At 50.8% G+C, this 15688-nt stretch overlaps 1 protein-coding gene across 3 annotated transcripts in view; it reads left to right on the top strand.

The window, feature by feature from the left end:
• Nucleotides 1-4288: 4288 nt before the first annotated feature.
• The window catches only part of MTA1 (metastasis associated 1), an 88315-nt gene continuing 76915 nt past the window's right edge, over nucleotides 4289-15688 (top strand). For all 3 annotated transcript variants that reach the window (XM_074597101.1, XM_074597102.1, XM_074597103.1), the window contains exon 1: nucleotides 4289-4484. In XM_074597101.1, coding sequence (XP_074453202.1) covers nucleotides 4457-4484 — 28 coding nt within the window. In that variant the 5' untranslated portion in view covers nucleotides 4289-4456. The remainder of the gene's footprint in view (nucleotides 4485-15688) is intronic.

Below are 15688 nucleotides of genomic sequence, written 5' to 3' on the forward strand. Positions count from 1 at the left end.
CATACAGGTGGCACTGAGCGAGGCTCGGATAACTCCAGGCAGGAGGAAGGTATGTAGCTCTGGAGGGGACATTTGGGACTTTTGAGTGCAGAGACAGCACCACAAGCCACGGAGAGGGCCTGGCTGCTGGTGAGACGGTGGGGGGAGCACCGTGGGGAGACAAGTGGGTCAAGGCTATGGTTTTTGCCCGTGTATTTTTTGCCCAGGTTCAGCCGTAAACCTGCACTGAGAGCCCAGCTACGTGGAAGAGGCGCAGCCCGAGCTTCACCTTTTAGAGCCCATGGAGGACCTCGTCTTGGCACGGGAAGGAGGGTGCAAACAGAGGGGACCGGGGTGGTGGGAAGGCTCGGGAGCTGGCAGGCGGAGCAGAGTGCTCCCCACGTCACCAGGGGAGCATGCATGAGCCCTCCACGCCAAGCCGAAAGTCCTGGCGGGGCCACAGGCACACTCCCCTGCCTTCTGGAAGGGAGGAGAAGGAAAACAGAGCTGGGTGGAGCAAGGATGGGTCAGGGCTGGCGCGTATCGGGTCAGACACAATGGACCTGAAGAGCCTCCCTCACCCACGCCTGCTGGGACAAGCCCATTTCTGCCAGCCAAGCTCGGACTGGGCTCTCAAAGCGCCGGCGTCTTCCTTCTTGCAGGTCTTGACTCTCCTCAGCAGAGGCGCGCCCTCACTGCCATGCCAGAGGCGTCAAATGCAAGCCGGGATGCACCAAAAAGCCTTCTGGAAGGACTGGGTTCGCCGCGCTGGGAGTCGGGGGCACCCGTGGGAGCGGGGGCTCGGTGGTAGGAGACGGGGCGTTCTGAGAGCCCCCTCCGTCGCCGGCTCCCCTCCCTCCCGTTGCACAATGCCCCGGCAGCGACCGCAGCTATTGCTTAACCTGGAAGAGGAACAGCAGGGAAGTTTCCGACGGGGTTTTGTTACTATCGTTTTAAAAAACAATTTAGCATCTGGAAAGAGCCGGCAGCGCCACGTGACCGGCCGCTTCTTCGTGTGCGACTACCGAGTGCCCCACGATGCGATTTGTAAATATTTATTCTGGGTGATTTTTCCGTGTCCTACTGAATTATTTTCTGCTCTGCCAGAGCGGTCACAGAAGCAGCCAGGGGAGAGACAGCGCCTCCGCCCCCCACAGTGTCCCCATGGCTGTGCTGGCACACGCTCCCCCTGGCCAGCTCTAAAAGGGAGAAATATCCCCTCCAGCTGGGGGCGGGGGGCACCACCATGATATTTCCCCCTTTTCCCAACTTTTTCCGCCTTTTCCCAACTTTTTTGGCTGGTCAATTTTCACCCCCTGCCGTGCTGTCCTCGCTCAGCCGTGCTCCTTGCGTGCCTCGGAATCGCGAAAGCAGAGCCCTGTGCCCTGCTGGGGTCCCAGGACTGCCAGAGATTTGGGTGTTGGGTTTTTTTCCTAACGCAATCAAAGCGAATCTTTTTTAACAAAAGCCCCGTCCTTTTCCAAATAGGTGTGTTTTGGCAGATGTCAAGGTTTTGGGTGGTCTCGCGTAGCTGTTTCAGGGCTTTATGAGAAGCGGGGCGGAGGGCGCAGGCAGCGGCTGTGCCCAGCCCTGGTGCGGGGTATGACCATCTGTGCCATCAACCACTTCACTCCAGCCAAGAGTTTCGTGACAGGTATTTTTCAGCTGTCGTGACCTGCCTGACTGTGAGGAGGGTCTTGGGCCAACACTTTGGGCTCAGGCAACTTGGGGTGATTCTCCAGCTCTGAGCTGAAGCCAAGGAGCGAGTGTAGGTGTCCTGCCATGCTGGAGAGGCCAGTGGTGACACGGGTCCGCCTGTGTTGACCATCAGAGGTGCAGCACTTCGTTGGGGTTCACCATCTGGCCTTGGCCAAGTGCGTGGAGAAGTCCTCACGGGGGATGGCTGGTCACCCGCTCTGCTGTACTTTCTCAGCCCTCGCTGGGGACCTGCTGTAAAGGTGTTGGGTGCCAAAGACTGACGGTTTCTTGGGGCATTTTTTGGCGTCAGCCTGTCAGTTCCCGTAGGAGAGGAAATGGCAATAACATGCAAGTTTTGCAGAGCGATCTGGAGCCAGCGACTGTTCAACAACCACGTAACCACCGCAGGGTTGCTGAGGAGACACTTGGAGAGGAGCAGCACATGGGTGAAGAAGGGACGGTGACACCCCCAGGTCAGCAGGCAAGAGGAAGCTGAAGCGATCATCTACGTTTCACCGTTTGGACTGACACCTGTGGAGGGGGGAAAGCCCCAGCATGGCAGTGTCTCGGGGACAGGCAGTGCCTTGCCATCGCAGGGACCTGAGGGAGACGGTGTAGGAGGGGTAGGAGCATGTGAGCGGGAGGTGTGCATAGGGCACAGGACTCCCACGTGGGTGTGAAGGGATGGAGGGGTGTACATGGGGACCGGGCAGCATATGGATGGAGGTACAGGCATGAGGGGGCTGTCGCATGGTGCGAGCAGGCTGTGGGGGTGTGTGAGGACAGGAAGCGTGGGGGCTGTCTGCAAGAACAGGCACTGTCTGTGAATACAGGCGGCATGTGGGTGTATGAGAAGGCCTGGTGTGTGTGAGGAGGGCTGTGAGTACAGGTGGACGGGTGTGAGTGTGAGGAGTGCTGTGAGTACAGGCAGACGTGTGTGTGTGTGAGAGGAGGGCTGTGTGTGAGTATAGGTGGATGTGTGTGTGTGAGGAGGGCTGTGAGTACAGCAGATGTGCGCGTGTGTGTGTGTAGAGGTGTATGCATGAGGAGGGCTGTGAGTATTCCCAGTGTGTGTGGAAGGAGGGCTGTGAGCACAGGCACATGTGCATGTGAGGAGGGCTCTGTGTGTGTGTGAGGCTGTACATGAGGACAGGCCATCTGTGTCTGTGTGTGCGTGAAGAGGGCTGTCCATGCCAGGAGCGGGGGCTGTGAGGAGGGCTGAGCCTGTGTGGAGACATGTGAGCTGTGCCAGGAGGGCTGTGTGAGGACAGGGGGTGCGTGGGTGTTTGGGTGTGAGGACAGGAAGTGTGGGGGCTGCCTGCAAGAACAGGCGCTGCCTGTATGTGGAGGCTGTGTGTGAATACAGGCGGCATGTGTGTATGAGAAGGCCTGGTGTGTGTGAGGAGGGCTGTGACTACAGGCAGACATGGGGGTGTGTGTGTACAGGTGTATACGTGAGGAGGGCTGTGAGTATACACTGTGTGTGTGTGAGGAGGACTGTGAGTACAGGCGGATGTGTGTGTGTGTGAGTACAGGCAGATGGCTGTGTGTGAGTACAGGGGTGTGTGTGAGGTGGGCTGTGAGTACAGGCAGATGTGTGTGTGTGTACAGGTGTATGCACAAGGAGGGCTGTGAGTATTCCCAGCGTGTGTGGAAGGAGGGCTGTGAGCACAGGCACAAGTACATGTGAGGAGGGCTGTGCGCAAGCGTGTGTGTGTTGGGCTGTACACGAGGACAGGCTGTGTGTGTGTGTGTGAGGAGGGCCATCCATGCCAGGAGGGCTGTGTGAGAACAGGTGGTGTGTGCGTGTGTGCGAGGACAGGAAGCATGGCTGTCTGCAAGAACAGGCGCTGCCTGTATGTGGAGGCTGTATGTGAACACAGGCGGCGTGTGGGTGTATGAGGCAGCCTGGTGTGTGTGAGGAGGGCTGTGGGTACAGGTGGACACGTGTGTGTGTGTGAGGAGGGCTGTGTGTGAGTACAGCGGTGTGCGTGGAAGGCCAGGAGTACAGGCAGACACCTGGGTGTGTGAGGAGGGTTGTGAGTACAGGCGGATCTCTGTGTGTGTGTGAGGAGGTCTGTGTGTGTACAGGTGTGTGCGTGAGGAGGGCTGTGCGTATACCCAGTGTGCGTGTGGAAGGAGGGCTGTGAGTACAGGCGGATGCGTGTGTGCGAGGAGGGCTGTGTGGAAGCACAGGTGGCGGCGGGCTGTACGTGAGGACAGGCCGTCCGTCCGTGTGTGTGTGTGAGGAGGGCCGTGAGGAGGGCTGAGCCTGTGTGGCGACGGACGAGCTGTGCCAGGAGGGCTGTGTGAGGACAGGCGGTGTGTGTGGGGGGTGTGTGTGTGTGAGAGGACAGGCGGTGTGCGGGTGTGAGGACAGGCCGTGTGTGTGTGTGAGGAGCGGGGCGAGGCGCTGCCCGCCGCCAGGCCCGTTCCCCTCCCGCCGGGCGCAGGCCGCCGAGCGCCGCCCTCACACGCTGCGGGCTGGGCGGCGGGGCCGGCTCCTTCCCCCTCCCTCCCCGCCGCTGCCGCCGGGCCCCTCTCCGCCCGGGCCCGCCGCCCCCGGCCCGCCGCCGCCCCGCCCTCCGCCTCTCTCCCTCCTTCCCTCCCTCTCTCCTTCCCTCCCTGTCGGTCGGGCGGGCGCCAGCCGGCGCGGCCCCTTTAATTCCCCCGCTCCCCTCCCCCGCCCGGTCGCTCCAGCCTCCATTTTCCAGCGGATCCGGCACCTGGAGGCGGCGGCGGGAGCGGCCCGCGCCCCGCACCCGGCCCCGTCCCGGGCATGGCTGCCAACATGTACCGGGTCGGAGGTAAGAGCCCCCACGGCCCCGCCGCGGCCCGGCCCGGCCCGGCCCCGCCGCGCCTCCCTCCCCTCACTGCCTCCCGCGTGTGAGCGGCGCCTCGGGGGCCCGGCGGGCCGCGGCGGCGGGGCAGGCCCGGGGCGGGGCGGCGGCCCAGCGGGGCGGCGGGAGGCCGGGGCGGGCGAGGGGTCGGGGTTCAAGCAGCGCTTGGGGCGGGCGAGGGTCCGGGGGGGCAGCCCGGGAGGGGAGGCTGGCGGGGCGCCGGGCCTGTGAGGAGGGGGGTGCTCCGGAGGGGCAACCGGAGGCCGGGGCGGGAGCGGGGCAGGGGCCTGGTGAGCTGCGGGGTGAGGGGGAGGCCTGGCGTGGGGTTAAACGGGGTGAAGGGCTGCTGTGAGGGAGCCCTTGAGGGGGCTGCGGGGCCGGACGGGGCGGTGGGATATGGGGGATGTGGGGAGGGCTTGGGTGAGCGGAGGACGGCCTGGTGTGGGGCCATATGGGGCTGGAGGGAGGTGGGGGATGTGAGGTGCGGGGCTGGGGGTGCTCGGGGGGCTCGGTCAGGGCCGGGGCACGGGCAGGGTGAGGTGGGTTAGTGGGGCTGGGAAAGTGGGAGCGGAGAGGCCGCGGGGAAGCGCGGTCGGGATGGGGTCCGGGGTGGAGGGAAGGGTGAGTGGCTGCTGGGACGGGGGTCATGCGAGGTGGTCGGGGTGGGGACCAAGGAGGAGTTGCTGAGATAAAAAAGGAGCACAAAGATAGGCAGAGGCCGCTGGTAGAGCGGGGGACTGGTGGCGAGGCACGTCCTGCAGATCTTGGCCTCCCTTTCCACCCTTGCTGTTTTGTTGTATGGCTTCCCATTAGTCTTCTATTGAGGGTTGCGCTCCTGTCTGATTGTCCTTTGTTTTGACTCACGTGAAGAGAAAGGAGAGGCAACAGGGTTTGGGATTGCGTTTTATGGAATATAAACCGAGGGTGGTCTGGCATGGATTTGTGCTCGGCCATTTTCCTTCATAAAAGCTGTTCTGTGGAGCTTCCTTCTCCCCAGGACTATAGGATGTGCAGGAAGATATTTTTGCGGGGTTCCCTCCTTTTCAAAATACCCCATTTCTTGTGGAGTTCTGTAAAACCGGCGTAAAGTAAACACGGGAAAAAATACAGCGAAGGTGGCTAAGCCATCCTGTCTGGCTGCTCTCCATCCACAGCTACTTTCTGTTCTTTCCGCTTTTCTGGCCTACCCTTACTTTGTGCTCTGAAAAAATGCCACTTCTTTTGTCACGTTAATACTTTTTTTTCCTGGTTGCACTTGGTTTCACAGAGGGATAAACTGTGCGGTTCTTGGCTGTCCCAGCTTTGTTTCTTGGGTTGCTACAAGCTGATAGGGTGCATGTTGCATTATGTCGGTTTGGAGATGCTGAGAGCAGAAAGATGAGGGGCAAGATGAGTTGTGGAAATTTACAGCTCGGTTCCTGGTGTGAGTTACGAAGGGAATTGTTTCCTGGAAATTATTGTTTGGTATTTATTGTTATAGGCTCCAGTCTTGTGTGGAATGTCGTCTCTAGTATCTCGTATGACAAAATCTGTGCTGCACACCCCACGGGTGGTGGGAAGGAACTGCTGGAGATCTCTAGGCCATCCTCCTGCTAGAAGCTGTCCTGTTGGAGCAGGGAACTCAGGGTTGTGTCCAGCCTGTTTTTGAGTATCTTTAAGGATGGCGATGCAACCCTTTAGGCCCCATGCAGTGTTTGACCACACTTACAGTAAATATTTGTTTCTATGTGCTTGGTTGGATTTTATCATGTTCCAGCTGATGTCCCTTGTCGTTCGTCCTATCCTTGCACATCTCTGAGAAGAGCCTGTCCCCATCTGCTCTACACCCCCTGCTCAGTTGTTGTCGACAGCAGTAATATCTCCCCTGACTGAGCCTTCTCCTTCCTGGGCTGACCCAACCTGCCTCTCTCAGCCTTTCTTTGCACGTCCCATGCTCCAGCACCTTGGTATGTCACCACCCTTGAGCTGGGGAGCCAAGTTGGACCCACGTCTCACAAGTGCTTAGCAGAGGAGCAGGATCTGTCCCCTCACCCTGCTGGCTGCACCCCTGCTCACATGGCAATGGTGGCTGCCTTTGCTGCAAGGGTGCGCTGCTGGCTCCTGAGCAATTTGTTGTTTTACCAGGTGCCTTCCTGCAGAGATGCTGTGCCAACAGCCTGGACCACTGCAAGGAGTTATCCCACACCAGATGTAAGGCTTTGCTCTAGCCGTAGTTGAACTTCCTGAGGTTCTTGTCAACCCATTTTCCAGCTTGTTGAAAGTCCCTCTCAATAGCAGCCCTGCCCTCCAGCATGTGGTACACTTTTCCCAAATTTTAGAGCATGTACTCTAGTCGCTATCCAGGTCATTAAAAATCTTCTAAGCAGGGCTGGCCCCAGTGTTGGTCCTCGAGGGATGCCATTAGTAACCAGCAGCTGGATGAAGGTTGTAACTGCTGATCACAATCCTTTCAGCCTGGCGTTCCAGCTAGATTTCTCCCACCTTTATTGTCCGGTTACCCAGGCCACACCTCAGCACTTTGGTTCGAAGGATGCCATGGGAGACTAGCATGACCTTTGACATGAAGTCAAGGTATGTAACACCTCCTGCTCTTCCCTCAGCCACAGAGACAGTCTTTTCATCCCAGAGGGAAGTCAGGTTAGTCAGGCATGATTTGCCTTTGATATATCCATTTCGACTGATCTTGGTCACCTTGTTGTCTTTCCTGTAGTTGGAAACGGTGTTCAGGATTTGCTCCATAACCTTTCCAGGCAGAGGGCAAGGCAGTTGGCTGATAGCCAAGGTTACGGTGCTCCCTTATTGTACATACGGATGAAGTCTTGATTTGACATAGTACCAAGATCAACATATGGATGGATGCAGCTGTTTCTGTGTTGAGCACTCTGTTCAGCCTGAGCCGGAGGAGTTTGTATTATTGAATTGTTTCTGACCTCTGGCGCTGGTGTCTCCCATTAATGGCTTTGTGCGCTGAAGTTGAGTGTGAACTTCAGGGCAGGATTAAATCCTGAATGGGATTTGTGCATAGTCATTTCATATACTTCCCACTGGAAGACAAACATTCAGCAGATAATCTGTTATTATTCTTGTGGCTCCCGAATTGTGTTGTATGAACTCCAGACCTAACAGCTACCAAAAGCAGCTTGTTCGCTATAGATATGTAGCGCTCCTAGAAGTATACATTGACTCAGAAAGGGTGGTGATCACTTTTGGCCTAATCATGAAACACCATGAATTTTTGGTTTCAGAAAACCAGTAGGTGGACTGCACTTCTCTGATCAAGACTCATTTTTAAATGCATGGTTGACAGCGCTTTCAGAGGACATGAAGCGTCTTGCTCTCTTTTAATGTTGACGTATAGTAGTTCCTTTATAGAGGCGCTGAGGAGCCTGTGCTATGGGGGCCGATAGTGGCATGCAGGTCTTCTCCTCGGTGTTGTGTCACACAGTGAGCGTGCTGAGGGGGCCAGAAGCTGCCGCTTGAATGGTTGTAAGACTCTGGGGGTAAGTTGACTGGTGGTTTTGAATTGCTTAGAAAAAGCAACTGGTTTTCCTGCTTTCTGCCAAGTTTCTACTGGAGGGCGGTTGGTTGCCAATACAAATGGGACCCTCAGAAGCTAGCACAGTTCTCAGGGGATGTGAAAATTTTTAAATGTGTCGGGAAGATGCCAAGGTATCAGATTCCAAAATGAAATATGGGATCTCGCTCGCTGTCCAGAAGGAAATCCTGGAATCGCCTGCCTCCAGTGAAGTGAATGTTTTCTTAACAGCTGCCGTACAGCCATGAAATAAGTGGCAGCACAATGAGAGTGGGCAGCTTTTGCTTGGAAGGAGTCATGGTGGGCTGGCCTGCCGCTTCATGGAGCGGACAGGCAGTCTGCACAATCACAGACCGTATGGGAATGTTGGATAAACACCAGATCTGAGAAGCTTGGGACCTCTGAGCTGGAATTTGGGGCCTCTGATGAAAAAATGCATGTGGGAGAGAGATGTTCATTGTTCTAGCCAGTGCCAGGCTCCGCTTTCAGGAGCGTGCTGTGTCAGCTGCTTGGAAGAGAACAGGTCATCTCGGTATCAAGAGACTTTCCAACAGCTATTCTGTCTCCACCTTCTCCGGGAGAGTTTAATTGTAGTACGACAAGTATTTCTTTAGTGGTGGTAATTGATTGAGCCCCACTGCAGTTTTATGCCCCTGTGGTATTCCCTGGATGCAGTGAACGATGATTTTTTTGCATTTCCATCTTGCACTGATTTAAGGAACTTAAATTTTCCACCTTCCCTCCTCCTCACTCTTTGTTTTTTCCTGGATTATTTTTAATCTTCATCAGCTACCCGATCTGGTTCACCGTGGGACTGTGTGAACAGCTGAATGGGCTCAGTGGGAGGGCTGGGAACAAGGGGATGGGGAAAGAAAGGAGAGGAAGGATGGAGGAAGAAGTACTGAAGCCAACACTTTTGCTGAGACAAATGTCAGTTTATGCTTTTAGATGAAAAGCCTTTTATATGTTCCTGACTTGGAAGAGTTACCCTCTTGTTTGGGAGTGAGCTAGGCTACAAAATTGTCATCGTTTTCGAGTCTATGGTACATTTAACATGTGTTCTAATGGCATTGGAAGGTATGATCACAGGTCACTCAAGCACATATGTGCTAGCCGCATCTAATGTGTTTAAAGTAAGGGAAATTTTGACCCCACAGCACCTGGCATGGGCGCCTAAGATTCCCAGCAGCTTTATTCCAATGTGCTGGAGACTGAAGCTCCACAACTTAGTTGGTGGTGTTAACTCCTGCTCTCTGGATTAGACCTGGTATTGGTGTGCCTGTCTGTGCTGCAGTCATACTTCTCATTTCAGCATAGCCACCCCCAAAGTTTTTAAGAATGGCAGCATGACATCATCTCTGTTATTATAGGGTGTTATTAATGCGTGGCTGGGGACCACGGTTTGACCTGCCCCCATCCCATTACATACCCCTGTTTGGAATCCAGACTCTCCTGGCGGTGTACGACTCCCGACATCCGTACTGCTGCCAGAGAGCTGCGAACAGATGGGTGCATTGGCCCTCTTGACATCATAATGATGTCAATAATCATTTTCTGTGCTTTTCCCGGTAAAGATCCAAGGTACAGAGCTATTAAGGAAGCTTGCACAGAAACATGTCATTGAGTCCAGATCTGGACTGTGTAATTCAGATAATTTTACTGCAGGGGCATGTGTAAACCCTCTCCTGTCCCCTTGCTTTGTTATCAGTGTGTATATATTTTGGGTTGCAAGAGGGTTTAGCATGTTTTTTTTTTGTTTGGGATTTGGTTTGTTTGGGTTTTTTTTGTTATTAACTTTTAGCTGAAGTGGAGTGTTTGAAAGTAACTTGAGCTGACAGTGGGTTTAGTGGAGAGAGGGGTGTTTTTAAATAACCAGTAAAGATAATAAAAATGAGTTTATTCTTGCAACTTACTAATACGTTTCTGCGGTCTTTGTCCCTAATAAATGTAGGACAGCTACTAGCTTATCATGTTTCGGCAACAGCCAGGCAGTGCGTTTCTTCCTCTTTTCCTCTCATTGTTTCTAGTTATACAAATTTATCTTCTTGTGTTTTACAGTTTTCCTTTCCTTCCCTCACTCCCCCGTATCAGACTGCTTCAGTGTTCATTAGCCTTTAACTGGGAAGCGTTGCACGGTGGGGAGTGTGTTGTCAGCCAGTTTAGGTGTGTTTGGGGCTAGACATGTAACAATTGTGTCAATGCGCTCTCCGCGGATTTCTAATATCCATTTGCAAGGTGGCAAAATGGAGTGAAAGCCCTAAGCTTACTTACGCTAAAGGGGGTGAAACCTGGGGCTTCTCCCCTCCTTGTCCCTGGCAGGGTGATGCTCACCTATTGCCTCTTCTCGTTTTTCTTGGCTGCCTCTTTGGCCAGATGGGTGTTCCTGGCCCGTTAGAGAATTTTCTGCTGGGTTTGGTGAATTTAGGCAGCTCCCGCAGTGGTGCGTGGGAGGCTGTGCCAGGTCAGCCTGCTGGGAGGGGTGGGGCGGGGGGACACTGCCTGCCTGCAGCAGCGGGTTGGTTTTACTCCTTGGTGGCCGTCGGAGCCACCATTGGTCTTGTTTGTGTGTTTTGCCTTCCAGTGATGGTGAATAAAAGCCACTTGGTAAGAAATTGTGGAAAAGGGACTTTGAAACTCTTTAAGCGTCTCCTTTTGTTTTACTAGTGAGATTTTGGGTGAATGTAAGAGATTTTCCTTTCACATGGATCTAGTTGTTGTTTTTCAAGACCAGGCTGGATGGGGCTTTGAGCAGCCTGGTCTGGTGGGAGGTGTCCCTGCCCAGGGCAGGGGGTTGGAACTGGGTGATCTTTATGGTCCCTTCCAACCCAAACCATTCTGTGATTCTGTAACTTCTGATGTTTAAACATCTTAACTCTACATAAATAAAGAGTACTTAATCTCTGCACAGTATGACAAGAAGAGAACACAGTGGTTGCTGTTACCTGTTACTGTTTTTACTTCAATTTGTAAGCTATTCCTGAGCAGTTTGGGGTCGCTCGGAAGCGTGGGTATGAACTGTTGCAGGTCACCTACTTGTAGTTCTGCACATCTTCTGGCAAGAAGTAATCTGTTAAGTCAGTGTTACTTCTGCCACCAAGTAACGAGTTTTTACACTGTATCTTACTGCTTTGCAAGTTCATTATTTTTTAAATCCCCAAACAGGTGACTGACCAAGCTCTTCAGCTGCTTTGCGTGAATTTCGCATGAGGTTTAGCTAACTGGAACTGCTGGGAAAGATGCTCTTGTTCAGATATTACAGTTCTAGGTCTTTAGTATCTCAAAACTTACTGCTGTAGATCTAATATACAAAGAGGTCGTGCTTCAGAGTGTTTTTTAAAGTCTGGTATGATTCCTCCCCTTGTCTTCACTTGTAAAACCAAATTTGGTCTGTTGGACTGTCTGTTGTTAACAAGAACTAATGAGTTTCTGCTGTAATTATTTAATGCGTAAGAAAGCATTTCAGTAGGGAAACACATTGAGGAATTTTTCACATTAAAAAAGACACAACCTTCTTTTAAAAGGAACTTAGTTATGCCACAGCTCAAAGGGGGTTGAACCCTGGTTCTTAGATGAATAATTTAATTTATTCTCCATTGCAAGATGGCAAGTTTCTCATGTCCAGTAGGATACGGGACACAGCTGTTAATACATCGTGAGGTCCTCAGAGTTGGTGCTGGATATTCAAACATAACAAAATTAAAGCTTTAAATATGTCTGGGAACCCTTTTACATTCATATACTTCACAAATTTTCTTTAAATATACAATAAAGCCTAAGATGAATTTAAGGAAGAAAGTGTTCTTTTTGGAAGCTGCTTCTCCCCCATGCTGCTGCTGCACTTCTTGCACACCAGTCTTTTTCGAAAGATTCTTAGTGGATTAAGCACTGTTTGATGCCTCAAGATGCATGGAAACCATTCTTATCTCAGCGAAGAATTCAGCCCATAAAGACAATAGCCTGCATACTTCTGATCTACTCATTTGTTTCACAAAAAAACCCTTGAAATTTCAGCTTGACCTCCATGACAAATGTTTGTATTTACTTACAAGCTGTGGTGGTTGGATGAGACCTAGGCCTGACTGAACACAGGAGACCCCTCCAGCAAAGCTCTCCTGATCTGTCTCTTGGGTGATGGGTTTACTGCCAGTGTGGGGACTTGCCCTTTACGTACATCTCCATTGCCTGTGGGATTGAAGTAATGTGTCTTGTGAGAAACGTGAAGACTTCCTCAATTTGTTATCCCCTTAAGCCATTAAGGGAAGGCTTAAGTCTTGAAGAATGAGGTTTTCTTCATGGTCTCCTGCAGAATTAAACATCTCTCTGGTTTTGGTATATCGCTCTTAACTAAACCTCGGTTTCTGCTTGCTGAAGTAAGTGAGGAGGCAGATGAATCACTTTTAGGGGAAGGACCTGTGAAATACCCGTGAAGCTTTCAGGCTGTGTAGCCCAGCCCAGAAGGAACCATGCACATGGTCTTCTTTTCCAGCTCTTTGGTTGGATCGTCTGTACGAAGGAGGAGTGTTCCTGAGATAATTTTTACTTGACATTGATCAATGCAGTAAAGTGAAGAAGTTAGTTGGCAGCTTTAAAGTGAGTTTGCAAGCGAAAGAAAAATTTTAGGTTGCTCCAGTCTTCTGCATGTGTGTTGCTCACAAGCTGTTTAGTCTTCGTGGTGCCTGGGATTTCACAGCTTGGGTTCTGTGCATTGCCAGATCACCAATCGTGATCTGTGTCAGATGTGGCCCATGGTAATGTTTCTGTTAAATTGCACATGAAACGCTCTGGTTAATTTGGGGTCTTTATGCTTTTATGCAAGATGTAGGAGGACAGACGATACTTGACCAAGCACAAAGATAGTGTGCTGCGAGCAGATGATTCCCGATTTAGCGCAGAGCTTGTCCTTACAGAGTCTAGTTGTCAACATCTGAGCAAATTTGAACCAGCCGAGTGTGGCAGTTTCTGTGGACGTTTCTTTTGGCAGTGCTGTCAATTTAAGCAACGCCTGCTCGTAGACACTTGTTCCTGTCCTGACGTTTCTTCCTTAGCAGGGCTTACACAGCTTGGTGTGGCTGTGCAGCAAAGCGGATCAGGGAATTGGTTTGATTGGGAAACAGGTTGTTGCTTTTTTTTTTTTTTTTGACTCAGGTGAGTTCCTAATCAGGTTTACAGCATGCGTGCCTGCCTCCTCTCATCCACGGAGAAGCTGTCGCAACTTGAGGGGGTAGTATGAGTATGAGAGGGCGGGGGGATGAATCAGCTTCACTGGCACTCTTGTTTGAAGAAACATCTGTGAAACTATGGCAGGAGTTTATACTGGATCCGTGTTTTACATTGTGAGGCCATGATGTTTTTGATCTGTCATTGAAACTCTTACTTCTGGACTTAATACACTGTTGTACCATGGCCTAAGCCGGTAATTCAGGTTGACTAACCCAAGTCAAGCATTGCTCTTAAACCAAAACAAAACCCTGACTTTTTTGGGGTTTTTTTTGTTTGTTTTTTTTTTTTTTTGTTTGTTTGTTTCTTGAGGGTGATACCAAACTTGGTGTCTCAGTACTTCAGAGGTTCTTGTTTTGCAACTCTTGAGATGCTTGCAGGGAACATGAAGCTGATGTCTTGTCATCTTCTGTGCTGCCTAAATATCTTTTGGAAAACAATGTTTTTCTTATCTGTCCTTTCCGATGAGAGTTGCAATGGAACAGACTGTTTTCTTGGCTGCTAAAGAACACTTTTAGGGTCTAGTTTAAAGGATGCTCCTCTCCCATGCCCCCCGCCCCCTCCAAAATACTCCCCCATGATTTAAGGAATTGTCTTACTAGTTTCTCCATCTGCTCAAGCATTTCTCTGGCTCTTCTGTAAATTAGACCATGCTGGTCTTCCCTTCCAACCCACCTTTGGGGAAAGGTTTTTATTTTTTTAAGCCTGGACTATTTCCGTGAGCTGGTTCATGGTGTCGCCCCACAAAGAGTTTTACTGGCACAGCTGAAATTACGTAGGCTCACAACTTTGCTACTGCAGAAAATGTTTATATAGCTACATCCCTGGGAACTGAAGTGGCAGAAGAGGTAATGCAGAACAGGCTTTGTGTCTGGAGGACTTTGAATCACACTTCGATACCTCATGTAAAGCAGACAGTAAAACAGTGGTTCTCCGGGAATATTTTAGTGTATTGTTGTCCTGCAGGAAGCTGCAGGGAGCTGACTTGGTGAACCTAAAGGGTCAGTGCCACATGCAGATGTGCCCCAGTTATAGCTGGGATATTGGGAATGGATTAATTGAAATGGGTTTCCTTGTAGTGCCATATAATTGATTTCTAGCAGCAGAATTGCTTCTTTGCCCTCAGGGTAGTACTTTGGAAGCTTAATTTTATTTCCAGGATTCTCACAAACTCTCTTTTCAAGTCTTATTTGTACACAGTCTCTCTACCTTACCTTTAAGCTGGCATCCATAGTAGTAGTTACATCAGCGTGGCATAGTTCTTATCTAAGAAGAGTGACCCATGAAGTACAGCTGATGCCTATAACCGCTTCTCCACAAGTACTGGTAGATTGCTGTCCTTCATTTTTTTTTTCCACAGATCTTCAACTGAAAACAGCCAACAGTGCTGTGAGGAACAGAAATAAGGGACGTTGACTTTATCTAAAATTAGTGTTATTTCTTCGGTGAGGTGGTTCTTCCCCTTCTGCTCCCACTCCTTTGAAATGCTGGACTTCTACTGGGAAAGGATCCGTATGCATGAACCCTGGATGAGCTGAGATTTAAGGATTGTTGCTGCTAGGCAGAATACCTGTGTTCTTCCCCAGCAGAGAGGGTAAACTTTTGGGAACGCACTTGGTCATAATGAAGCAGATCACAAGTTAATTGAGCCCAGGACCTGCCTGGAACAGCACTGACAATAGAGGTGTTGGGAGGTGCACAAGAAAGAAAGCGCTTTTGATAATTCCCCCAAACACCACGGAATCTCCAGTGATTTGCTTTAAAACCTAGTCTATTAATTGCTTCTGAAATAGGAACCATTTCATATCTCCAATCATCTGTCTTACCTTTCTCACTTTCTCTTGTAGTTTTAGTATCTCTGTTTTCAAGATAGGGAACAGTGATCAGAACTTAATTATCTTTGAGACTTCTGTCCCTCTGTGAAATGTTTGAAATCAAACAAAGGGTTCAGGAGTTAATAGGGAAGAACTAATGAATGGATAATGAAGTTGCATAAACCTTGTTTCACTAAGAATCAGGCAAAAAAATGTTATGAGGTAGCTGGACAGGAATTTTTCTTCACCCCTTTGACTTGATAGAAAACAAAGAACAGAAGACCTTTGGGAAGTCCAAATCCCTTAATGTTTCAGGGTTTAAACTGGATCATGCAGGTTTTCCAAGCGAATTGTATGTCATTAACTTATATGGGTTTTTTGCTCCAAAAAGGTAGAGAACACTTCTTAGTTTAAATAGAGTTCTGTGTGGTAGATATTTGAGTTTTCGTTTGTAACTGTTACAGGTCCTTCACAGGTTTGGGTTTCTTTGTTTTTTTTTTGTATTACCTCTTACTACATGAGAAGAGCTTGCACTGATAAAAGCTTGTATCAGCTTTTTTATAGGTCTCTGTATAATCCATAGTCCTGTTACATGCACCTTGCTA

The sequence above is a fragment of the Larus michahellis genome, chromosome 8, assembly GCF_964199755.1.
Source record: "Larus michahellis chromosome 8, bLarMic1.1, whole genome shotgun sequence".
NCBI classification, from domain to species: domain Eukaryota; kingdom Metazoa; phylum Chordata; class Aves; order Charadriiformes; family Laridae; genus Larus; species Larus michahellis.